The sequence below is a fragment of the Solanum lycopersicum genome, chromosome 4 (assembly GCF_036512215.1).
Source record: "Solanum lycopersicum chromosome 4, SLM_r2.1".
In the NCBI taxonomy this organism is placed as follows: domain Eukaryota; kingdom Viridiplantae; phylum Streptophyta; class Magnoliopsida; order Solanales; family Solanaceae; genus Solanum; species Solanum lycopersicum.
Window position 1 is genome coordinate 40,169,878 of NC_090803.1, and position 27,487 is coordinate 40,197,364.

Here is a 27,487-nt window from a genome sequence, read left to right on the forward strand (position 1 = left end):
TTTCGAACTTGAGACCTCCAACGTGAAAGTCTAAGCTCAAACCACTGGGCCACCCCGAAGGATTTTCTTTGACCTTCTTTGTTTAGGAGTAATTATTTGGTGCTTTGTGAAACAAATATAAACACATACATATATTCTCATTTTAAAAGGGTGACACCGCTTACGATAAATTTTGCGTAAGCCACGGTATATATCCCAAGATTACTCCTGGTACTAATTATTAGTCCCAGGATAAGCTATTCTGGACTTGCCAACCAAACAACAAATTAAGTGGCACCATAATTTAATCTCAGAACTATTTGGTGTTATCATTCATACCAAACAACCCATTATAGATATAGACATCAAGGCATGTTTAACGCATGTTTAAATTATACTTTTTGTATACCCATGGAAATGTGGCATGTTCGAAAACCATACATTTTAAGGGTACTTTTGGTATGTGTCAAAAATCTCTTCTTTCTTAAACTTCGTACCCAATAAAACACTGCTATATTAAATGGCACAGGGAATACTATCTAGAAGTAGAGACAAGCAATTCAACTGAATATAATATGAACAGATTATGAAAGAAGTGCAGTAAGAGTAGACCATATTCTGTAATGGAACTTACTACATCTTGTCTAACTTCATGGATATCCTCTGCAGTTGATACACCAAATTTCTCAGAATAATACCTTTCCTTGTATCCAGGCTCTCCTAGCTTCACCTAAAAGGTAATAGACATTTGATAGCATTCATGAAATGAATTACATTTATTCTACATATGCAGCATGCATGCAATCAAGCTCCCACTCTGCAATAAGATGATGTAAATATCGTTCTACTTCCAAATTCCAATAACATACAACTCCTACAATGGGTTGAACCAGAAGCAACAAAAGTCGGAAGAAAACTCCAACCATATTGCACACAATTTGTCAGTAAGATTTCTAACTTCCGTAGGGTTTACTCTATCTAGCACATTTGTTATTTCTTCATTTATTTCTCTTCTCTATTTCAGTACATTCTGTTGCTTCAGGAGTTCCTCACCAAGTTAAAGATTTTCATCACTATCCTTACTTTACTCTTAAGTATAAAACACACAATTCGATAATATTTTTTTACTTTGATCAGGTAAAGCTGTAAAGGTGAACACACCATTCCCCATTGTCCACCAAATGCATCCTGGGACGATCTTCCAAATCTCCTCCTTTGAAGCATTGCCATCCCCAATCCAGCTACTTAGAACTCCTTTGATGCTTCCTGGTTTCACCCACCTAATTCCCTTCGGGCAAATGAACATTCTCCAGCATCTCAGTCCAATTACAGTGTAAAAAGAAAAACGTTAATTGTCTCTGCTTGTTCTCCCCACAGACTACAGAGTACATCTAGAGGCAAATTGATATCCTGTTTTCTTCAGATTTTCACGAGTTAGAACTGCTTCTTCTGTCAGCAACCACAAAAAACAGTTTACTTTGTAGGACACCTTTGGTTTCAAGATCATCCTCCACGGCCAGTCCGCCTTGGTCTGCAGTTTTGTTGAGTACACTACCCTATATGCTGAATTGACTGAAAATTGACCATGAATGTTACTCTGCGAAACCAGTGAGTCCTTCCCCTCAGTAAGATTGCTAAAATTATCGACAGAGTTTTGGAGTACGATTACCTTCTATATTTCCCAGTCATATAGGTGTCTCCTTAGGAACAAATTCCTGCCTTAACCAGTCCACATTCTGGCCACTGTTGCCTGTAGTTGACATAACATGTATATTTCTGGATGCAGTTGTTTCACATGTGTTGCTCCATTCCATTTGTCCTCCTAGAAGGAGGTTTTTGACCATCTCCCACTTTGATTCTGGATCTGGAATACAACAAACGCCATAGGTTCCTGATTGCTCTCCATACAGTGAAGTTGTATGGAGTGTTAACCACTTTTGTCAGCCACTTTTCCTCCATGACATACTTTGTTGTGATGACCTCCTTCTAAAGCATATGATCTTCATTGGCAAATTTCCACAGCCACTTCAACATGAGGCTTTGTATCAACTGCATATTGAAGGTGAGTTACCTACAGGTTGTTTGATTCTCCTGCTTGGAATTGTTTGATCCATCCTTCCTTTTGATGTATTGATCAAGTTCCATGGCTATAATGAACATAAAGGGAGATAGTGGGTCCCCCTGTCCCAATCCTCTCTAAGATGAAAAAATCTAGTAGGTGCTTTGTTGATTAGGATGGAGAATCTCACTGTGCCAATACAATCTTTGATCCAGTTGATCCATTTAACTACAAAACCCATTCTTTTAACAACTGGATGAGGAAATTCAAATTTAGTAGTCAAAAGCTTTTTGGATGTCCAACTTCCAGGCAATCCCTGACTTGTTGCTTCTTTGTCTAGCTTCAATACATTCATTTGCAATTAATACAGCATCCACGATCTGCCTTCCTTTGATGAAGGTCATCTGTTGGCTGTCTATAATGCCTTGGATTCCTTTTTGAGCCTCTCTGCTAGGAGCTTAGCTATAATCTTGTAGCCCCCACCCCCCACCCCCCGCCCACACACACACAATAAGGCCTAAGGGTCTGAAATCTTTTAGTTCCTCAGCACCCACCTTCTTTGGAATCAACACAATAAAAGTTACATTAAGGCTCTTTTCATGGAAATTCTGAATTGTAGCTACAAGATCTATATTAATAATGTCCCAATACTTCTTGAAAAATTCCATGGAGAAGCCATTGGACCTGGGGCCTTGTCTCCTGCACATGCCTTGATGCTTTCCAGTACCTCATGTAGTTCAAAATGAGCTTCCGACATGGAACTGTCTCCTGCACTGATCCTAGGGCAATTCTCCATCTCTAAATGAGGCCTCCTCTATTCAGTATCAGCATACAAGTTCTCATAGAAGGTAACTATTTCCTTTTTGATTATCAATAGTGTTGACTCTCCTGTGCGTATTTGTTATCTTATGAAAGAAGTTTGTATTTCTATGCCCTTCATTTAGCCATGTCACCCTAGACCTTTGTTCCAAGCAATCTCTTCCTTTCTGGCAATATCATCAAATTCAATTATAAGAGTCATTCTGGACACAATTTCCTCATCAAGCAAGGTTCTGTGCTCCTAGATCTTCCAGTCTGTCAATTGTGTTAATAGAGATAAGTGTCAAAAACACACCTAAACTATACCTTTTTTTTAAGTTTCATACCTTAACTATTGAAAGTTTGAGTTTCATACCTATACTATCACTTTTTAGTTTGAGAAACACACCTCTTTCTTTTATATCACTCTCATCATGGTATGTGTAATACACTCTCTCTCCATTATTTTAAAGAGTTTTCACATCACAATCCACATGGACAAAATATTCAACCTTGACAAAAAAATAAATAAATTATTTGTATTAGTTAAATTAAAAATTAAAAAAGTATTATAAAAAATTAATATTTTCTTTATAAAATAAAATGTAAAATATTTTTCTTACCCCACACCAATTTTTAAAGTTCTCTATTTTGTTTGAAATTCTTTTATAAAAGTATTTCAATTTTACTTCATCTTCTCCCCCTCCTCAAATACTAATTTAAATATTATTTTATTTTCTTAAAAAATATAATTCTACCCATCCCACTTAACCCTCCGCTTTCAAAAAAATTTCCCAGTGTTTAGATATACATATCGAAAATAGTTTTATTTGTCGCCACAAGATATTTTATATTTTTTAGTTGTTTATGTTATATTCGGTACACTAGTAGAATTTTTTTTCTAAAAATATATCTACGTGCATATCTAACACAAAATAAGAAAAACTTAAAAAAATAAAAATTAGGAGCGAAAAATTAATAGGATGGGGTAGATTTTTTTAAATAAAATAATATCAATTTCTATCGGGAGGGGGGGGGGTGGAATATGAATGAAATTTTATAAAATATTTATTAATGATTTTTAAAAAAAAAGGATGGGGTTGTCGCGGGGGGGGGGGGGTATGTGAGGAGGTAGTGGAGTGAGATAAGAAAAATAATTTAATTTTTTATTTGGATAGTTATCTTTAATTTTTAATTAATATTATTTTTTATTATTTAATTTTTATCTAAAAAAAATGTTTATCTATGTGGAATGCCATGTGTCAAAGTTTTTTCATATAAAAGAGTGAGTGCATTACACACACCACTGAGGTGTGTTTCTCAAACTAAAAAGTGATAGTTTAGGTATGAAACTCACACTTTCAATAGTTTAGGTATGAAACTCAAAAAACGTGAATAGTTTAGGTGTGTTTTTGACACTTATCTCTGTGTTAATACCAACTGCTTTTGATTTTCCAAATTACCTTGAACTGATTTACTCCAGTCCTTGAGTTTGGTCTTCAGAGCCTTCAGCTTGGCCATTAGAACAAAATCAAGATTGCCAACACTAGAGAATGAGTCCAACCAGATCTTGACCTTCTCTTTAAGCCCCTCCATTTGAAATAAGAACTGGAATCCCCCCAATCATCACACTATAGCATCATAATTGGAGAACAGTCTAATGTCACCCTCTGCATGACTGACTGTTTTATGTTACTGAAGCAACTGTCTAGTTAGTTTTTATCATTTTCTATTTCAATAAAAGGACTAGTTCTCCAAAGTAGAGTAGGATTCGAATCCTCAAGTTGCTAGGAGGATTACACGGTTTTTACCCTTATATATAGGGGAGTACTTTTGTTTTTTCCAAACAACATTATAATATATTTTTTGTTGACAAACAACATTCTTAATATTATTCAAAGTTCTTTTCTTAACACTTTTGTGTATTGGACTTAGGATTTATCTTCCAGCCTTACGAGAATGATTCTTCTAAGAGGTAACATTAATTCTATATTTTTTTAAAGTTTTTTTTAAAAATATTAAGAGTAATTCTATGTTTGATATCTATTGTTCTTACTCGATCAACTGAACAAGGTAATTAGTCTTATACTAACTATTGTCTTTAATTATTCAAAAGGTGTCAAGATCACCTTCCATCTAAGTTCTTGAATTGAATCTTCTAGTAAACATGATTAACCCTAATCAACTAATTAGCTTTACAACATCAATTAGGATACCAAGTCAATACTTTCGAGATTTAGAAGATTTTATTTCTCTCCCTACATTTGCGCTTCAACATTATTTTCTTTTCTATTCTCTAAAGAAAGTCGATTCTTATCAAGAAGGAACTCAAGATGTTTCGAAGGAATTATCATTTCCAGTCAGAGTCTGAAGATAAATTGTCTTCATTGTTGTACTTTTAATGTAAAGTGAATTTTGTACATGACATATAGAATCTTTGTAAAAAGAACAAGGACAATTCGTTTTTTTTGGTTTGTAAAGATGGTTTTAAGCATGGCTCTGGCGCTGAATATTTCCAGAAATGTTACATTTCTCAAAGGAAAAAATGATTGGGGACTAGATGGTTGATTGAACTTTGAAGAGACGGAAGAAGTGACGAGAGCTATTCCAACAAAACTTTAATTTTATGAAGCACAAATATGGAGAGTCGGGAATAAGAAGGAGCCAAAAAGAAAGGCAAGAAATTATTGGAATAAAAAACATAGAATAAAGATATTATCATTAATTAAAATTGTTAACTCAAAAAAAAAAGATAGCTTTAAAAATTGACAATAATTTATGCATTGCTAGCACACCTGATCTACTCACTCTACGCATTTTACGAGAAATCATTATTAAATGTGGAGTCTAACAACTTTTTCTTTGCTATGTAGTTTAGATGTTCCCTAATATTAGTAATTGTTCAAAAATTAAATCAGCAGTACTTTAATATGGCTATAAACATCTATAATCTTCATTTTTGGAAAAACCTGGAATTGATGTTCAACCCATAACAAGAAAGTGTGGAATTCATTTGCTGGACTCCGTTAAACATTTTGGAACAAAGTATCGATAAAAATTGAGCAAACTCAGACTTTCGCTTAATCACTTCGATAAACTTCTCTAGTATCAAGAAGTGAAACATTTAAGAGAAACAAATCACCTTGTCCTCTGCCGGAGGATGTGGCTGAGCATTAGCCTCTTTTCTCACCCTTTCATTATTTTCTATCGACTGCAATGAGAAAAAAAATCATAATAATATAAAATTACATATAATAACAATAATGAAACAACAAGAAGGCCAACAACAATGATCACGATAATAATAACAATGAAAATGATGAGTAAAGCAGATGTACATCATGTTGAACAATAACCATGCTTTTCTACCAAATACATGACTTTTAGAGCCCAATGAAAAACAAAACAGACTACTGTATCACAGAAACTTAGTAGAGTAACTAGTGCCAATTGCTAGTACAGTTCAAGATTCAGCATAAAGAAGGTGCAGTGTCACTTAAAAATATCAGTAAAGCAATTCATAAAAACCCATCCAATTTTCTAATAAAAAGGTGCATAACTAAAATGGAAAAATGATATTTGATATGCCAGAGTCAAAGAAATATCTTATAGCACTATAAGCATGGTTTCAGAATCAGAAACAGGCTAAAATTCTCTTCTTCATTGAATTTTATGTCATGTTCTGTGCCACGTTTTTTAAAAAGAAATTGAAGAGATCACCTGTTGTATCCGGGCTCTCTTTTGGAAGATTTGATCTTCATAAACTGCTGCCGCCTGAATAAAATGTTCTACTCTATCCAAAAAAACCTGTGAATGGATGGTCATATTACTCAACCAAAATATAGGATTTCTCACCTTGACAACCCAGAGAATCTAAACTTATCTTTATCTTGGTTAAAATGAAAAGGAAAACACACTCAAAGTTGGTCATATCTTGAATGGCTACATAATAAAATCTTGTAAATGTTAGCTTTAAAAAATTCAACTAGCCATGTCATAGAAATGAAGCAAATTCCTTGAATCAAAGTGGTGATATTTAGTTGGACATGCAATTTCACCTCGAGATTTAAAATCATTAGATAAAATCAACATTTGAACATGAGATTTCATCTCATGATTTGAATTCATGAGATAGAAATCTTAAATTCTCCAAAAAGACTTGATTTGAGAATTTCATATCATGATTTCACATTTTTAAATACAAAATTTGACCCACAAATTCATATTTTGTAAAAAAAAATCACCATTTTATAGCTACCAACCATTAATTTCATATGTAAACAAAAGTTATAGTTGATATCATTTTTGTTTCGTGACTCTTTAGTAAATAGTATTAGTATACATAAAGCTACCTCATTTCCATCATATGTCTCTTTAGTAACTCTTTACAAAAATGTTATTTTTGTTGGTAGATAAATATTGCGAGAAGTGAATATTATTGAATTGTTGTTTCTACATCGAAAATACAATCCTTTATCAAGTAGGAAACTATATTTTGTTCCTATTCCTATTGCAAATAGAATTGTATATACCTATTCCAATTCTAACAAATATTGTATTGTACACTATTATATTAAATAGTATTACACTACAACTCAGGTTCAATATTACCTTTTTATTGATCAAACTATTTATTGTATTTTTGTCAGAATAGCTTTGTGTTGTGCTAGTGTATATTATACTTTTGTTATGAACTTTTGCTTATTTGGTAAGTTTGTATAAAGAATTGGGGCAATATTGATAGTTTGCATAACGTAGAGGAGTTTTATGTATGAGCAAAGAATTTAACTTAAAAATCTAAATTGCATGTTCAAACTTCAACTTCAACTTCATCTCATATGATTTCATCCTAAATGGCCAAACGGGCCCTTAGAAGCAGATGAAACAGAAGAACTATCAGACATATTTAAGCTGTCTTGTTATGTCGTTTAGTTGATTAACATACAATTCTTGATGCCAAAAGAAATTTTAAAAAATTGAGGATGAAACAATTGATAAAAATAAACAAAAAATAGTTTTACATACAATTGCAGTGTTGTCAAAGGTGGACTGAAAACATGCTTAAGCCGTGAAGCAAGGCTCAAAATGTGTTGAGCAAGTCCACTCACTAAATGTGTGCTTTATGGCGTCATCGAGGCGCAAGGCAGACTTTTCCTTTCCAATGTGCCTCTTTTGAAGAGGCGGCACTAAACAATTGATATTTTACTTTATCGTAAAAAAAGTTCAATTTCTTTTTTCGTATATTTGTCATTCATGCCTACAATTATTAGACTTTTTCCCCAGACATTACTTTAACCAGTTAACCATGGACACTCCACAGAGAAGAGAAATAACATTATTACCGGTATAGAGGCTATGCAAAGGGTGCGGACTCATGAAGAAATAAAGTAAACTAAATTATCTGAAATAATCAAACAATCAAGAAGTACTTGCTAGAAAAGTAGGTATACTAATAAAAAAGTTCATCTGACTGAACAACAAAAACATTTATATTATACAAGCATGCTGCACTACATCACATATAAGTTGAGTGTCCTTGTGAGAAATTGGAAGTGTTTTGTTGTAAGAAAGTAAATTACCTCACCCGCATCCGTAAGATAACCACCCATAGTTGTAAAGTCCCTTCTATAGATGGACATCAGCAGATTGATGGCACCCTAGAAAAGTTAACAAGATTAAGGAAACATTAACAAAATAAGTAGAATGACCACCAGCTGCATAGCAATGGGACAGAAGGAAGAAATAGCAGTTGCAATGTCATTAGACAGAAAAAGAATTTTCACATGCCCAATATTCTTTAACTATCAGAGTACAATATCCACAGAGGAAAAGCTCATTATCACCAGAAATCAAACAATCCGAGTACAATATCCACATAGAGAAAGCTCATTACTACCAGAAACTTAACCTAGAAGAAAAGGCTTATATCAGAATAATTGCATACCTCTCGAATCTCCAGTGTTGGCATATGGGGAAGAAAATCGTTTCCAACAAAAAAACACAAAAAAACAAAATCATCCACCACCCTTTCAAAGTCTATCTGAAATGGAGGGTTGTAAATCTCTAAATCATATTGCAAATACTCTCGCAGCACCCAGATATGGAGAAACTGTGAATGGTAAAAAGAGGTATCAACAAGATGGACCAAGTATTAGACGAAACAATACTTAAAATTTGAAACTAAAGAAGATGCATCAATCTTTAAACCTGATATTTCTTCTTGTGAATAGGTGTGTCATTCACAGCCTTCCCATCTTTGCCATGGTTTCCATTTGTACCATGACAACTAGCTGCAAGATGTCCAACCTGACCACAGGCAAAACACTTTTCCTGCTGACCTGGTGGAGTAATCACCTGTACAGAAGATCAGACTCAGTTTCTGAAGAACAAATAATTTGAATGAACAGTCACTTGGTAGAAGTAGCTACTGACCTCCCTCAATATTGAAAAATGAACTTCATGAGTAGCCAGAGACAACATAATAAGATCTGCATCCTAAGGAAATTAAATTGGATAATTATAAAGAAATAAGAGATCAGATTATCAAGACAAACTCAAAAAAATGAGGCAACACTTGTTGAAAGCAGAATAGCAAGGATGAACCGACATTCTGTCAAAAATATATCAATTTCTTGTACCAAAATTTTTTTGGAAGGATCAACAGAATATAAGAAGATATCAAACAAAAATGTAACACTTTCACTCACTAGACCATAGAGACAATGGCGGGTATTCGGGTTGAAGCCAGGAATGTTACGTTGCAAGCGAATGTAGGACATAATTTTGTGTTCACCCTCACCAGGCACATTAGCATCAGAAAGGATAACCTACAAATAATCACCCAATGCAGCCCAGTAAATAAGTTAGGAGGGACAGGATATCCTGAAAATCAGAATTGATTTCTAGAAGAATCAGAAAGGATTACTCCACAGAAGGAATCCTCGGACTCTAAAAGGTCATACTAAAGCAAGATAACTTTAATAGATTAAACTGGAACAACCTTGGTAAACCGCCAGCCAGCATTTTTATTCAACCTCGAGTGTATATAATATTGAAGAGCTATTGATAGTACTGCCATAAATGGGGTACCAGGAGTAATAACATTTGAATCAGATGTCTCAGGCTTTTCTGTAGGCACTAAAATAGCAGCCTCCATCTCAAACTCTTCTCTTAACCTTTTTTCTTCAGCTTCCTGTCATAAAAGTTTGAATGAGATGCATACATTTACAATGTTAAACCACATAGGTCAAGGAAATTATACAGATTCAGCAGCATCTTTAGAAGCTCTGAAACGCCTGGTTCTCTGCTGATTCATCTTAGCTCTAGGAGCCACTCCATCTAAGAAATACATATTGAAATTAAGACTTTAAAGATTGAATTGTAAAGATATGCAACATTTACAGTCACAACTTACCAATAGCCATATAGAGGAGTTTTCTTGGACGCACTAATGAGAAAAGATGGTCAATGTAGTCAAAAATTGAGTTGAATACGTCATTGTAGGTTGCTGGTGCAGGCTGCAATGTGGAGAAAAAAACTTGATATGAAGGTAGTGCCCAACAAAAGGAAAAACAGTAGAGAAATGGGGAGATATACTTAGTATTTACAACAAGAACTTTATTTTATTTTTTCTAACCAAGAAAAAAGTACTGCAATCCAGGTTTAAGGTAGTAATGACCAAACTATAAAGTAATTTGATTGGACATCTTGAATTGTTTGTTATTTTGAATGTAAGTTTGCCCATGTCAAGCATCAAATGACGTGATTCATCATCATCCTACACAACCTTCATTACATTCATTAAAAACTATTTTTGGATCAAGTACCTCATAGGTAGCCGATATGTCAAAAGTTATTTGTTTACAGCTATCACAGACAAATGACCAGGTAAATGCCTTAAATTCCTCCATCGTATTTAGAGTTATACATAAATCAAGATAATTTTCACAATAAATTTGCTGCTGAATTTCATGTAAGATCCTGTCCTGTCATACTTCAATTCCAACAGATTCTTTGTTCCACTGTAAGCTTTCACATAACACGTTTACTTTAAGCTGCTTTGTCTACACTGCAAATATTATTAATAATATCTTGTCTAGTACAAGCAATGTGCAGCAGTAACTTGAATCCAGTTCACTGAAACAGCTAATAAATGATGTGTCGTGGAATTACTACACATTTGATGTCATTTAGATGAGTCTTTAGTCTTTAGCTTGTTTTTATGTGTTTCTACAGTTAAAATGGTTTGTTGCATGTACTAGGAGGAAAATTGGTCAAAAAGGAGAAAAAAAGGCAAAGAACCCCGTATGGGCATGTTGCGGACCGTACATTTGATGTAAGGCACACACATGCAACAGTAGATGAACCCAAAAGCCTTGGAAGTTGTTAAGAAGTCGCACGTCGGTAGAGGGATGGGAAATTCGTCTCCTTAAATGGACTTGGACAGACCTCCCCTCATGAGCTAGCTTTTGGGGTTGAGTTAGGCCCAGATGTCATATCTTTATATGGTATCAGTATCAGAGTCAGGCGCATCCCAAGTTGTTGTTCACAGATGTTGGGCCCCCATTTAGTAGTATTCACGCTCTAGTTAAGGTTTGGGTGTGCGGGGAAGTGTTAAGAAGTCCCACATCGGTAGAGAGATGAGAAATTGGTCTCCTTCTTTGGACTTGGACAAACCTCCCCTCATGAGCTAGCTCTTGTTGTTGAGTTAGGTTCATATCTTTACAAAAGTGTTTTAAGTGTCGTTAAACTCCCTTATGCACAATATGTCAAGTCGTGAGAAAACGAGTCCACTATCCAGAAGCTCAAAATTTAGAGCGGCCCAAGCACGGTGGAAGATACCAACTGTATGTCAATCCACTGCTCCTAAAATAAAAGACAAAAACCCAGGGAAGACAAACCACGAAACAGTTGTCCGTGAGTCATGGAGACGGAACCCCACACGGCCACACCAGCAAAGATCATCTAGTCGACCATAAACCGTCGCCATCTATGGACTGTTTGTCAAATTCACGGGCCATAGATGGATTAACAGTGGACTGTTTGGGACAAGTATCAATCCATTTATGGAGGGTTGAAGAAGATCTATGGGCCATATGTCCATTTTACGATCTATAAATGGTGCCGACGGGCATTTCTGTCGGAATTTGATTCCGAGATTGTGGTCCAATATAAATACTTCTTGTAGTGTTTTTGTACAGTATCTTTCCAAGAATTGATACAAACAAATTAGAGTATTGAGTATTACTTTGTCTTGTCGTTTTTAAGGAGAGAATAGTAATTTTCTTGAGATTGTTTTCTTCATCATCGTTGTAAGAAAATTATGAATTATTTATTACTTTGTGTTTATTTCAGATTATGAGTAGCTAAATCTAATAAGGTAGTAAACCCAATATGGCTATTATGCTCATTAGTTTTTCGAGCTAGTACATGATTTGAGGATTTCGATATTTGTTTACTTCTTGACTCTCTTTCTCAATCGTTGATTGGTGGTTGCGAACATTAACCTAGGACAATTACACTAATTTTACTTGGAAAAATGAATTAGGATTTGGAAGCAGTAAATAGAAAGAACTCGAGGTGTCAACCCTCCTCTAATAGATTTGCTAAGTAATAAGTTGAATTTAACAAAAGGGGTAATATTCTCTCTTCAAAAGAAAAAAAATCTCATACACAACAACCGAGGAAATGTCCTACCGAGTACGACCCCTCCCCAACGTCCTCAAGTGATCCATCTGATCACCGGATTTCATTTCCCTTTCTTTTCTTTCCCTCTGTCCTTGCAATTGATCTCAAATGGAAGACAATATTTATTTGCAGCTGGATTGAAGAGCTACGATATCACAAGAACACCTGGTACGGCAAGAGCTGGTATGACATGACAAAAAGAAATAGGAACTTTATGCCAAGAAAGACTTCCAATGAGAAGACAATGGAATGAATCGTGCAGATATTACAGGAGGCATCACTGACAAAGTGTAATATGGCGAAGAGATGGAAGAAAGATGATCTTTCAGATGTTTTTTGCTCGAGGAACTACAAAAAATATGGGTGCAACATTAGTTTAATAAATGTGAAAGGCAGGTTGAAGGGAGTTATTATCATTCATAAAATTAAATTTCAACTCAAGGCGGTTGAGCATCGTGAAAAAGGTAGAAAGTTTTATTAATAACCATAGAAAGTTAATGTATGCGGGTAATCATAGGTTGGTGAGCAGAGACATTCCATATGCTATAATACTAAGGAGCATTAAATGGGTTAATCACGATTGAAAATTTGCTGAGAAAGAGAAGGCAGCTCTAAAAGGGGGTAGAATCTTTATCAATGATGACCAAGAGGTGTTCAATGAGGTGCTAAAGAGGAGTTTGGTGTGCTCATTTGAATCCAGTCGGAGAAACAAACGTCTCTATCATAAATCAGGGGAAAGGCGATGGGCTAATCAACTGTGGAAACAAACACACGGCTTGAACATCTATGAAATAGGTAATGAACTCTTTCTATTTGAGTTTACACTTTGGATCACAGCAAAGCAAGTGATCAAACGGGACTGGAAGGGGAGGAATACTCCAGATATCCTCTAGTGGTGGAACTCAACAATAGGTATGACATGCGGGAGGAGTAAAGAAAATTCAACTTGGGTAAAAATTGTACGGTTACCTTTGCATTTTTAGGATCAGAAAAATTTTAAGGTAATCGGAGATTTCTGTGGGGGTGGGTAGAGACGGAAGAGGAAACCAATTGAGGGATCATCTCAAATGGGCAAGAATTAAAATCAAAGGAGATGGGGCAGACATACCATAAAAGGTGATCATTGACGGTGGCGGAACATGCTACACGATGCACATCTGGACCGGAGGTGGAGAACCACCGAGTAAAGTTAAGGACCTTCTACAAACTCAAAAAGAAACAGATACAATTGTAGAGCACGTGTTATGATAGAGGCACATGTGCTGTCCTTTAAATTAAATGAAACAGTGGGTTAGGGCGAGTCCAACTCGAAACAAAGCCCAACTATAAGATTGGGGCCAGAAAAATAAAGAAGGGGGGCTCGTAAATAAAAAGCTTGACATGGCACGTGAAAAGCGGGGAATTTCTACAATGGTTAAGATATATCAATGACTTAGCGACTCAGTTCTTATAGGCTTAAAAAAAATGGGAAACATCAAATATGGTGGAAAACATCGACATCTCCGCTCACAAAAACAGAGTCGATAAACAAGAAGAAAGAGGATATTGAACCTATAATCAATGAAGCAAAGGGGATCGATCAATCTAACGATTTTGGGTGGCCTCGAGGGTACAAAAGTTTGTGGAAGGAGACACGCAAATTCAGCATATTCACGATGTTAGCCGGTTTCTATACAAAATCCTGGGTATCATATAGACGATAGGATTGAAGCATCCAGTTGGATAAATTCACATATTTGGAACATAGTAAAAGTTAAACCTCGATGAAAGAAATAGTGATGGAAAAGAAAGAGGCAAACAATGCAATATAAACACCTCATGACAGAATTAGCAAGAATGAGTGAAAGAACTTACCGTCAATTTTGAAAGAGGAAATTAAAGGTGTAAAAAGCAGAAAGAGAGTTCTTTCATTAACTCTTAAATGAAAGTAAATATATTGTCATGGAATGGCATGGAGATTAACATGATTTCAGCAAGGAATCCGGTTAAGTGCTCCTGTCTGAATGGATAGTGGATGTTTATTGCTTTCAGGAGACCAAAAACAATAAAGATGTAAAGGGGACTGCCAAAAAATTGTGGTTAGTAGATGGATGAAGTGTGGGTACATTGAAGTTGATAATAGTAGTGGGTGATACTAATTATATGGGATTCAAAATTTTGGGCGGGCAGTTGTTTAGAGGAAGGCAAATCACTTGCAGATTTGAAGTTGTCCAAGATGGCTTTTCTTGCTTTCTAATGGCATGTATGTTCCACACACCAGAGCTGAGAAATTGGAATTCTGGGAAAAATTACAACAATTAGGGAGTTGTGGAGGTCCCTGGGTCACTTGTGGGGACTTAAACACTATAAGAACAATAGTAGAAATGAGAGGATGCAAGAAGATAACCAAAGTAATGACTAAATTCTTATGATGGATACGGGATATGCATTTACATGACACCACCTAAATAGTGGGATTTTTACTTGGTTTAGAGGGAGGGGCTAACTACCACAATGTTGCGAGGTTGGACAGGTTTCTCTACTCAGTTGAATGGGAAGAAAACTTCAGAAATAGTAGACAACAAATTATGCCTAGACTTAAATCTAATCACAACCCCATTGTGCTAAAATGTGGTGATTGGGAAACAGAGGAAGGCTTACTTCAAATTCGAAAACTGGTGGCTTAAGGTAGAGGATTTCAAAGATCTAGTCCAGGATTAGTGGAATGGTTTTTTTTTGCGAAAGGATGCCCAAACTTCAAACTCAGTATGAAATTAAGGATGTTAAACCAGAAACTCAAGGAATGGAGTGGTATAACTTTTGGGGAACTAAACAACAAGAAAAAATACTAAATAAGCTGAGATGATCTGATTTAGAATGATAGAGTGATGACAGAGGATGAGATGATGATTAGAGCAACCGTTCTAGTAGAGCTAGAAGAATTCGCGAAGAATGAAGAGTCCAGATGGAGCCAGAATCCTAGAGTGTTATAACTGAAACAAAGTGATAATAATACCAAGGTCTTTCAAAGAGTTGCAACAACACATAGGAGGTACAACACCATCGACAGATTGATTATCAATGAGGAGAATAAAGATCCGTAGGAAATCAAAGAGATTATATAACAAATTTCTACAAGAAGTTATTATACACTGAATTAGAAAGTTGGAGGCCACCATTTGTGATGATGAATTGCCCAAGAATAAACCAAGAGAAGGAGAAATGATGCAGAGACCATTCTCAGAAGAGGACATGGTACACATTCTCAAATTGTGTGATGGGGACAAAGCTTAGCCCCTAGTCCAAATAGTTTTACTATGTGTTTTTTCAAGGAGTGTTTGGAGATCATAAAGATGATGTGATGCAAACAATTCAAAACTTTCATCAAAAGTAAGTGTTTGAAAGAATCTTGAATGCCACTTTTGTGTCATTAATCCCTAAGAAATTCGGAGCTGAGGAACTCAAGGATTTTAGGCCAATAAGTTTAATTAGTGGAATGTACGAAACCATCGCTAAGTTGATCACCGAGAGAATGAAAACAGTTATAGTGATTGATTAATGAGCACCAAATGACTTTTTTAAAGGACAACCAGATAATGGGTTCTTCTGTATTGGCTAATGAGTTGGTGGCCCCAGCGTAAAACAAAAGATACCAAGTATTCTATGCAAATTGCATATAGAGAAGGTGCCTAACCATGTGACCATGTCAACTGGAACTACCTCATTAAAGTTCTGAGTGACGTGGGTTTTGGGTGGAAATGGGTGTATTGGATCAAGTATTGTGTGTCAACCGTGAAGTTCTCAATCATTACGAATGGGATTCCATAAGGTTTTTCAATCACAAAGGGAATTGAGACAAGGAGATCCCATGACTACTTTTTTATTCCTCCTAGAAATGGAGGGACTCAACTACATGGTTAGAAAGGCTAATGAATTGAGGTGGATAGGAGGTATTGGTGCATATACAAGTAGAGCCGATAACATGGAGGTTACACACCTACTATATGCAGATGATTGTTTGTGGTGCAAAAGTGTCACAAATTAGAATTAGAGGGCAATACTAACCATATTTGAAGGAATATCATGTTTACATGTGAATTGGCAAAAAGTTGCTTGTTCCCAGTTAATCAAGATAATAACATACAAGGCTTTGTCGACAACCTGCAGTCAACTGGCTTCCCTACCCAGCAAATACCTAGGGATGCCCTTGGGCGCCAAGAATAAAGAATTGGAAGTATGGAGTGAAATCTTGGAGAGAAGGAAAGGAAGTTGACAAGGTGGAAGAGTCAATATATATCCTGGGAGGTAGGTTGACTCTCATAAAATCAATTTCGGATGCCCTTCCAACTTATATATGCTAAAGTTCTTTTCCACTGCCAAACATGTTGGAAAGAAACTCAATAAGTTGAGAAGGTTTTCGTCTGGCAAGGATACAACTAGGTTAAATGGGAAGAGGTGATAATGCACATAACATAAGGGGATCTGGGCATTAAGAATTTGATTATTCAGAATACCGGTCTGCTGCAAAAGAATGGCTATGAAGATTCTATTATGAAGAAATGGCATAATGGAAGAGGTTCATTGCTGAGAAATATGGTCTACATAGCAACTCGATAACTGAAGAAGCGAATGGCACATTCAGAGTGGGAATGGTTAGAAGACTAGTTTTTGGAATGAGATCTGGTTAGGTGATGTGAAATTGAGGATACTTTTTCCTGATTTGTACATTATCAGCCTAGAGCAGAATCACACTAAAGCACATATTTGGGAGGTCAGAAGAGTAGCAGACATAATACATGCTTTAAACTTGTTTCCAAGCATTGCCAAGGAGCCCGCCAAACCATTTTGGGAACTACATAGCAGAGGAGTTTTTTCAGTGAAGAAGTCCTATTACAGGGCGAGGAATACCAATCATCTTTTGACAGCAATTTGGCCTGAAAATTAATCTGGAAGAATAAGATCCCTTTAAAGTTGTATGTTTCACTTGGTTGGTAGTTAGAAGAGCTTGTCTAACCCATGAAGTGCTACAAAGAAGAGGTACACAAATCTGTTCAAAGTGTTATATGTGCGGACAAGATCCTGAAGTGATGGCCATTTATTTCTGCATTGCAAGATAGCTATAAATCTGTGGAACATATTTTTTTGTGTACTCGGGGTAAATTGGACAATGCCTAGAACCACTTTTGAGGTCCAACACACTGGCAAGGAATTGGAAAGAGAGGATCAAAGGAAGATTGGTCGAAAAATATCCCTACTTGCATCTAGTGGTATTATAATGGTTAAGCATATCTACAAATAGATGACTAATAAGGGGAATCAATATACTACAAAATTGGACCGATGGATATGGAACCCTTGCCCTTGGCACATGATTTATGCAATTCAAAACCCTTATCCATCAAACTATCTCTGCAACCATTCCTTTTCATCTTGTGTAATGCCTCTCACCGTACACTAAAATCACGCCTCTAGTGTTTTGTTTTTCTAAAATGATTTTGGTAGTTGTTGATAATAATACCTTTAAGTGCTTCTGGATTTGTTACTGCCACCCCTCCAACACTAGCTTGTCAATAGTGTTAATCTTTGTGGGTTGTACCAATCCTATGAAAGCACTTAGTATTTTATCTCCATGTTTTAGTAGTGCGCGCTGAACATCCACCTCTAAATCATTTCGTAATTTTTTGAGACATCTTCAAACTCTATGGGAAGATGTAATTTTTTTGGATCTCCATGTTTCAGTCGTACACTCTGGACCTCTATCTCTAAATTATTTCCTCATTTTTCAAGACGTCTTCAAACTCTTTGGAAAGATGTAGTCTTTGGAGTAACTCATCCTCTAATCTCAACTCATAAGGCTTTTCAAAATCTGATAATTGATATAGAGTTTGTTTGGATTAACTTTTGATTTTTGACTTGTAAGCCAGAAGTCACAAGTTAGAAATTCTAACTTATGGGTTTTGGCTTATTTTTATCATTTTAGCATAAAACCAAGTGCTTATAAGCACTTTTTCAATACACCTAAAACACTCCAAACATGCTTAAAAGTTATTTTGGCATAAAAGCACTTAAAATAAGCTTAATCCAAACAAGCTCTAACAATTTCCTTCTTCCTTTGGTTCCAATTATTTTTATACTCCAGTTTCCATTCCTTTAGCTTCCCTTGAGCTTTCTCATCTTGGAAGCTAGGACCAGTGCTATTGAAAGATGCCCACCATTCTTTAACTATCTAAGAAACCTTCCACCCTAAGAAACCTTCCACCCTAAACCACCATTGTTCAAACTTGAAGTAAGATTGCTTTAAATTTAAATCTCCAAATTCAACTATAATTGGATTGTAGTCTAAACCTACTGTGGGAAGTAGGCTTTGTATAATCTGTGTGAAGGTATCATCCCATGGGGAAGAGAACATGAACCTACCAATTTCGGAGGTTGACATGGGATTGTCCCCTCTTCACTGTGTAAAGGACCCCCCAAATAAAGAAGGGCCAATGAACTCCATCTCATTGTTCCACTTGGAGAATTCAATCATTGAGTCATTACGTGCCCTTCTGGTCTTTTCATATGGGTATCTTTTGGCATTGACATCCCCACAAGCTATCCAAGGCCCAATACTCTCTTCTTTGATGTTGATTGACCCTTTCCAAAGTTCTCTTCTAATTATTGGATCACAAGAGGCATACACAACTAAAAGAAACCTGATTAATGCCTTCAAACTTGCAGGCTACCATTGGTTTGTTTCTATCACCTCCTTTCCACACCATCTTATCCCACATTACTACAATACCCCCACTTCTACCTATAAAAATAACATGAATTCCCCCAATCATCTATTTTGCCATAATTATTTGAATACATTCACCTATGATCCTGTCAGTTTTGGTGGATGCCTCCACCAGAACATAATTCAGCTCCCATCGCTGATATCTCCTGATTACCCCCTTTTTATCTTCCCCAGCCCCCTCCCCCCCCCCCCAAACAAAACCTAACATTAGGATTTTGACTTTCAGCTAGAAAAATCCAACCTTAAAGAATGAAAGTGTACTTAAAGTGATCCAGTATGGTCCTTTGAATTTGAGTGACATTTTCCAATAACCTTCCAATAGAAACAAAAGTCCTCCAAGAGGAAAGAGGAAACAAGCAGGTCCTTCTGTTATTTCTCCTATCCCAAACCCTACATACTTAGGCAGGAGAAAAGAAGATTGAATCTGGATGACAGTTTACTGGTCCAAAATTTACTCAATTGAATGATCTTAATTAGTTTTGACAAGTACAGCACAAAGGGGAGTGTTCTTGTAATGACATGGACAGCTGTCCAAATAACATTATTTTATAGCTTACTCAAAGCTTCTAATGTAGATACTATGACTAACATATATACTCATTATCCTTCATTAAAAGTAAGTTAAACAAATTACAGTCACAAAAGAATAACATCCTTTTAACATAGAAAAGCTATATAAGTACTAACAAATTACATGTCAAACAACTGAAACATGCATTGTGCATAAGCGTGATGAATTTGGTATATCAAATACCAAATAAATTCATAGGAGAACTTTCAAAAAGAAATACTTGTTCACCTTTCCTTCAGGATGAAAACAAGGATGAATGATGCCATTCATGTCCAAGTACAAGTTATCAAATTCCATGCCATTAGGGTTTGGCTTTGAAATATCCACCGGAACATCATCTTTAGGCTCTTCCTCTACCATGTCCACAATTGAGAGTGGGTATCGATCAGCCAACCACCTATAAAATGCTGGAACTCCCATTTTGTCTGATTAGCTCAACTTCAGTCAATTAAAACTACCTGTTAAAAATATTGAACAGTAACAAAAAATTTGATCAACAAGTGAGCATCTTTCTGGTCAACTTTAAATTCTTCACATCAATTTAAAGCTTTGCAAACCAACATTTTATCTGAACAACAGGTTACAGAAATCAAAATATTTTACTGATTGAACTAGAATTAGTCAAAAGGTAAGATTTTTGTTTAAAAAAAAAAACACGTACAAGCAACATAGAGCTAACTCTTCTTCTGATAAAAAAATAATAGCAAACACCCATGTTTTCCAACTTGTAATAATAAGAGCAAAAAAGTACAAATACATAAGCATGGAAGTTATAGTCTTAAAAAATGAAAAGAAACCGAGAAAACCAAATGAATTTAAGCAACAAAAACTAAGTGCACCTGAAGGGGTTTTAGAACTTCACAATTCACCTCAAAAACCGATCAATCTGGACATAAATAGGGTCATAAAAATGCAATTTGAGAAGAGACAGAGAAGGGCAGATTTTAAGGAAAAGTGAAATCAATTTCAGAAAGCTCAACAAATCGCCACAACAGCTATGAATCAGTTTGGCTTTTCCTCTCCTCTCCTCTCCTCTCCTCTCGTCTCCTCTTCTCTTCTCTTCTCTTCTCCGTATGGAACTCTTTGTTTGCCTTCACTTCTCTTTTTCTTCCCTTTTCTCTTCGGGAGGTATAAATAAAAATACATTTAATCCATATTATTATTATTATTATTATTATTATTATATAATAAAATAATTAAATATAACATTCTATAATATTATACCATATTAGGGAAACAACTCGCGTGAACCCAATTATGAATGCATTATAAGTTGTAAGACTACTTGGTTGTGTTAAATATAATTTCTGTCCTAATCAATATGTATCAATATTAATTGTATTGTCAATTTCTTTGTTAGTAGTAATATGTTTTGTAGCACATAATTTGTTTTTTGTACCATGCCGCAGATGTACATTTGTATGTAATTCATCATTCTAATACATTATTGTAATTGATATGGGATGGTTTCTATAGTAATTATGTGTATCAAGTATTTCATTAACATAAATGACATTATATGTCTTCTCTTTATATAATCAAGTTTTGCTATTGTAACATAAAATCATTTAGTTCTTTTCATAACGTGTATAATACGTTATTATTAAAAATACATAACATTGTATATCATTTTTGTCTATGTATATACTAGTCGGGGTAAGGTTAAAATAGTATCCACTGTGATTCGTGCCATAATTTTTATTAGAAATGTTCCTCGTTTATACCATTATTTAGAGTATGTTTGGCTCAGCTTAAAAGTTGGTCAAACTGACTTAAAAGCTGGTTTTTGACTTATTTAGTTGTTTGGCAATACTCAAAATAACTTATTTTAAGTTTTAAAAAAAAACTTATTTTAAGCCAAAAGTTAAAAGTTGGGGTAGGGTTTTTTTTAGTTTATAAGCTGTTTTAAGTTAACCATATTTTTACCTTTTTGTCCTTATTATTTTTATACAATCTCCAAATTACCCACATAACCCTAACATATCTTTCTTCCATTTTTCCCTTTTCTTCTATTTTTCCCTTTTCACGCTTGGCAGCTGCTGAACTTCTTCCTCTTCTTCCAATTTGAAGTGAAGATAAACCTTGAAGTAAGTTTTTTCGATTATTTTTTTATTAGCTTTCTTCCTTTTCTCTCGAATGATGCCGATAATATGTTGAAAAATCGAAATCAACTGAAAAAATTCTCGATTTATGCCGATAATGTTTTTTGATTTGCTTCATTTACTCACTTTTGGCGTGTGGTTTGTCATACATATGATTTCTGAGAAATGGAGCTGAAAAATTCTGTTTTGTGTTTTTGTTATCATGTATTTTTTTCCTGTGTATTGATTTTTACAATGACCAAGTCACACCCATGAAAGGAAAAAACCCCACCAAGCTTGCCTCACTATAAAAGCACCCAATTTGTCAATAACTGTACTTTCTGAGAATTTGAAGAAATTTTCAGGAAAAAAAAAGTAAACCCTGAATTGGAAGTTTACCTTGAAGAAATGTGAGAATCAAGAAGGGTTTCTTTGAGATAAGAGCGATGAAGAATGAGAAAGAAGGGCCAAGAGCTAACAAAGCGTATCCAATTTCTGCTGCCACTGTCATGGCTTTAGCTGCTTCCTTACCTGCAAATCAACAAGAAGAAAACTACTTTGGGGGATCAATCTTTCAAAGTTCTAAAAGAAAGAATGTTACTAATTCCTAAAGAATATTATCAAAATGATCCCTCATGTATTGGATTTGCATTATTTTGGTCCTTGTTGATAACTCTAATTGATACATGTAGTCCTTAAAAGTTCCTATAAAAAAATGATCAATTTGACTATGATTTTTCATTTTGAGTTCTAACTCTCAAAATTTAAGAATTCAATTTAAAGTTGAATTTGATTTATTTAATAACTTAAAAATATTTAGAAGTCATTTTCACTTCGAAATGATTCCCTTTTTACATACATTAAGAGCTATCAAGTATCAAAATAATATAGCTTTTGATATATCAAAATTATTTTGATTTTACAGTAAATTTATATATCCAAATATTATAGTTTAATCTATTATAATATGAATGATTTTATCTTTTTATAATCTATATTGTGAAAAAGATTATATTTTCCACATTTGGATTTGCCTTTTCCTCCTATTCTTGGAAACCATAAATGCATGTTTGTACATTTGTTAATACAGAACTTGCGTAGGATCATAAATGCATGTTTGTACAGAACTCATGCGGGTTTTGCTGTCCATTTTTTTTTGTGTTGGGAATATGTATATATATGTTGATTGTGTGTACTATATATTTTTTAGCCATATAAAATTATGGGAAGTAGTTATTTTAAATTTTCTTATCAATTTCATCTTCAGATCAATTACACCATGTCTGAAACACAAACTAATGCTAAGTGGGATAATGATGCTCATCTCAAATTTATAGAGTTATGTGAATTAGAGATTAGGAAAGGAAATAGACCAAACACTCATTTATCTAAAGATGGATGGAAAAATACGATTAAAACATTCTATAAAAAAACGGGAAGGCGTTATACAAAAATATAAATGGAAAATCATTGGGATGGCATGAAAGCTGAGTGGACTCTTTTTAAGCAATTGATGAAAAGAGATACATGTATAGGATGGGATTCCACTAAAAATACAATTATGACAGATGATGTTTGGTGGAAGCGAAAAATTAAGGTACAGTTTTCTCGTTGTTTTATCTATCTTTTTATTTATTTTAAAGTTACATTTTTACTTACTTAAATTTGTTGTTTCATTTTTTGTTATAGGAGGATGTTTGATATAGAAAATTTAGGAATAAGGATTTTTTACTGATATGATTTTGCTATGATGCATTATTTTCTGATATTGTTGCTACGGGGGAAAGAGCACGTGCCTCAAATCAATCCCAACTTTTTGAAAGTGAGGTAGATTATGACGAAGAAAGGCAAAATGGTATTGATAATGATGATATGAAGCACTTCATTAATACTAATAATGAAGGGGGTGATGAAAGTGATGATCCAGAAGATATGAATTCTTCTATGTTTCCTAAACCATCAATAAAAAGACCAATTCAACTGATGGTATTGGAACTAGTAATCAAGTGAAAAAAAGTAAGACAAAATCTACAGCTGCATCAATGAAAGAAGATATGCAATCTTTACTAGAGTTAATGTCTAACAAAAGTATTGTTACATCTCATGTGGTAGATGATCCCACCATTGATAAGTGTATGGATTTTTTGGCAATATTTCCAATATTTTTGAAAGGGGTGAAATGTACAACTACTTTCTGAACATGTTTCTTAAAAAATACATTCGACAAGTGTTTCTTAAGATGCATGCGGATGAAGTTCGAAAGTCTTGGATGGAGTATAACCATCAGTTATACCTTAAGAAAGTGTGAAAATGTGTTGTTATTGAAAAAGTAATTTATTCTTTTATGTTTGACATTATGCTTGTACGCATGAACATTATTTATTATCTTGAATTTTGTTTTGGACATTATCATTGTATGGTTAATTTATTTTAAGGAAAGTTTTAATTTATATAAATGTGTTTGTTGTGTTGAATTTATGTAAATATATATGTTGTATTGAATTTATGTAAATGTGTAAATATGCATTTGTTGTGTTGAATTTACATATAGGTGTTTGTTATGTTGAATTTATGTAAATGTATATGTTGTGTTGAATTTACATGTAGGTCTTTGTTATGTTGAATTTATGTAAATGTATATGTTGTGTTGAATTTACATATAGGTTTTTGTTATGTTGAATTTATATATGTGTGTTTGTAGTGTAAATTTATATATAGGTGTTTTTTGTGTAAGACTATTTAAAAATGTATGTTGTGATTGAATTTATGTAAATGTCTTTACTAATATAAAGTAATAGAATTGAAAATTTTTATTGTAGATTCAAAAATGTTGTAAGCAAGTAAAAATATGTGTCATTACTTGTGAAATAATGAAACTTTTATACTTTTGATTTTTTTTAATTGAAGATATCTTTGTTTGTAGTTAAATGGAGGATTCGGACTTTACCATATCACCTCATTTAAGTGATTTGTTAGATGAAGAACTAGAACAAAGTAGGAGAGAGCAAAACGAGAAAGAATGGATGTCTCTATGCCGGATAGCAGGTAAATACATTTAATGTATTATGAAAAATACTTATTCAAAAAACCTTATCGTACATCAAAGCGTTCCGGATATATATTTATTCAAGAGATATTACTAGGAAATGAAACTCGTTGTTATGAAAATTTTCGGTTAAAGAAGGTGGTGTTTGTTAATCTATCCAAAGATTTAGAAGAAAAATATGGACTTAAGCCCACCCGTGGAATGTCCATAAATGAAATGTTAGGCATGTTCTTAATGGCTTGTGCACATGGAGCGGGAAACCAAATTATACAAGATATCTTTCAAAATTCGGGGGAGACAGTCCATAGACACTTTCATAGTGTTTTAAAAGCCGTTTCTAAAATTGCAAGGACATTATTTAACAATATTTGAATTATAATGATGGTGTTGGAGCTCACAAGCCATGTAATGAGCGATATTTGCCTTTCTTTAAGGTAAGTAACAACTTTTAGTGTGCTATATTTTGAGTTAATATCTTAAAAAGGTCATTCAACTTTCACAACTTATCTGATAAAGTCATTAAATGTTATTTTATATCAATAAAATCACTTAACTTTATGGTCTTTATCTCAACAAAATAATTCAAAGAAATTTATCAATAAAAATATGTGTCTTCAAGAAATTCTATATTTTTAAAAATAAAGTTCAATGACTTTGTTAAATAAATTGTGAAAGTTGAGTGATCTTTTAAAATATTAACTCCTCTATTTTTTTTAGTATTACTTGTTATATTTATTTAGTTCACATGCCTATATTTTTAGGATTGTATTGGAGCACTTGATGACACACATGTCAAAGCTAGATTGCCACAAGATCAACAAATACCTTATATTGGACGTAAAGGTTAACCGACTCAAAATATTCTTGCCGTTGTGGATTTTAATATGTGTTTTACATTTACATGGGCTGGATGGGAAGGAGCGGCTCATGATAGTCGTATATTTGGTGAGGCTCTTCGTAGAAAATAACTTAACTTTTCACATCCTTTAGGAAATAAATATTATTTAGTGGATGCAGGATGTGCACATATAAAGGGATATATGGCTCCATACAAAGGAGACAATGTGAGATATCATCTTCTCGACTTTCCTCGTGGTGCAACAAGTCAATTGCGTGAGCCAAGAGGACATATTGAAAAATTTAATTATATGCATTCTTCATGTAGAAATATAGTTGGTGTTCGGAAAGCAAGGTGGTCTATTTTGCGAGATATACCTTATTATAATATTGATACTCAAAGGGACATCGTACTTGCTACTATGGCCATTCACAATTATATTAAACAAAAATGCAACGTGGATGATGCATTTCAAACGGCTGAGGATGAGAGATATATTCCTTCGGTTGACTCCGAATTTGGCTCAAGTTCAAACACTAACAATGAAGAAAACAATATGGAAGAACAAAATGATACTTATTGGATGGGGCTTCGTGACATGATTGCTAATGAAATTGGTAACGTTTTGATGTTTGTATTATTTTAGTTTTTCCACTTTTATGTTAGTAAAGCGTTCTCTTTCATTTTGATATTTGTATTTGAATCAAACAACTTATTTTTGAAATATGAAGTAATATTCTTCTTATAAGTAATTTGTTGATAAAGAAGTATGTGGATGATAGACAATTACTATTACTAATGAATGAAAATAAAATAAATCTTAAATCTTTCAAGTGATCTATTCAAATTATATATTATTAAAATGTAAAATAAGTTGCACATATAACTTAACTAAAAATTTATATTCCTCTTATAAATAATTTGTGATAATAAAAGAATATGTCAATGATAGACAATTATTATTACCTATGGATGAAACTAAAATAAATCTTAAATCGTTCTTTGATCTATTCAAATTATATATCTTTAAAATCTATAATATGTTTATATTCCTCTTATAAATAATTTGTGATGAGAAAGAAATATGTGAATGATAGAAAAATATAATTATTTATGGTTGTAAAATATAAATTAATTAACTTTTATTATGTTAACAACTTTTAAGGGTATTTCAGATATTTTGATTTAAAAGCTGTTTATCAGCACTTATTTTCCAAACATATCAACAACTTTTTTTTTAACTTCAGCACTTTTATCCAAACGCATAACTGCTTATTTTAAAAATAAGTTTCAGCACTTTTTAAAGTACTTTTTAAAGCTGCTTTTATTAAGCTCATCCAAACGGGCCCTTACTTGCTTGATGTCACAGACATCGTAAACCTATTCTATATCTGTGGGTTTCTATGTACTGTAATGTGTATTACCAAATCCACTATGAAGTTGCCCATTTTGATCTTGTATATTGGTTGCGCCTGCACACAATTGCTGCATTTTGTATTCCCACGTATGTGTTTGTATTCAACCCTAGTCCATACCCTGATGAGTAATCTAATAGCCATCAGTCATCAGTAATAATCATTTATTTCATATTTTTCATGATTTTAATTTCAAATTTGCACATTTAATGATGTACTGTTAATAAATACCTCCTCTCTGTCCACTATTCTT

The 27,487-nt window shown here is 34.0% G+C and overlaps 2 protein-coding genes across 3 annotated transcripts in view; one reads left to right on the plus strand and one right to left on the minus strand.

Annotated features, from left to right (window-relative positions):
• Positions 1 to 21,009, minus strand: part of XRN4 (protein ETHYLENE-INSENSITIVE5) — a 41,819-nt gene extending 20,810 nt beyond the window's left edge. The window contains exons 1-13 of one of the 2 annotated variants that reach the window (NM_001246845.3): positions 20,694 to 20,959; positions 20,083 to 20,312; positions 10,251 to 10,353; positions 10,098 to 10,174; positions 9,837 to 10,028; positions 9,544 to 9,663; positions 9,269 to 9,331; positions 9,044 to 9,190; positions 8,781 to 8,945; positions 8,416 to 8,493; positions 6,557 to 6,643; positions 5,979 to 6,047; positions 614 to 709 (exon numbers count right to left, since the gene is read on the minus strand). In NM_001246845.3, the coding sequence (NP_001233774.1) occupies positions 614 to 709; positions 5,979 to 6,047; positions 6,557 to 6,643; positions 8,416 to 8,493; positions 8,781 to 8,945; positions 9,044 to 9,190; positions 9,269 to 9,331; positions 9,544 to 9,663; positions 9,837 to 10,028; positions 10,098 to 10,174; positions 10,251 to 10,353; positions 20,083 to 20,274 (1,389 nt within the window). In that variant the 5' untranslated portion in view covers positions 20,275 to 20,312; positions 20,694 to 20,959. Of the gene's footprint in view, positions 1 to 613; positions 710 to 5,978; positions 6,048 to 6,556; positions 6,644 to 8,415; positions 8,494 to 8,780; positions 8,946 to 9,043; positions 9,191 to 9,268; positions 9,332 to 9,543; positions 9,664 to 9,836; positions 10,029 to 10,097; positions 10,175 to 10,250; positions 10,354 to 20,082; positions 20,313 to 20,693 lie in introns of both variants that reach the window. The other variant, XM_069296332.1, reaches the window with a different exon arrangement.
• Positions 21,010 to 26,021: 5,012 nt separating this feature from the next.
• Positions 26,022 to 26,465, plus strand: LOC138348100 (uncharacterized). The gene has a single exon (XM_069296710.1). It carries the CDS (start codon positions 26,022 to 26,024, stop codon positions 26,463 to 26,465), a length of 444 nt encoding a protein of 147 aa, XP_069152811.1.
• Positions 26,466 to 27,487: the final 1,022 nt, after the last annotated feature.

Excerpts from the sequence above, each read along its gene's own strand:
- LOC138348100 (XM_069296710.1), top strand. The coding sequence starts at position 26,022 with ATGGCTCCATACAAAGGAGACAATGTGAGATATCATCTTCTCGACTTT.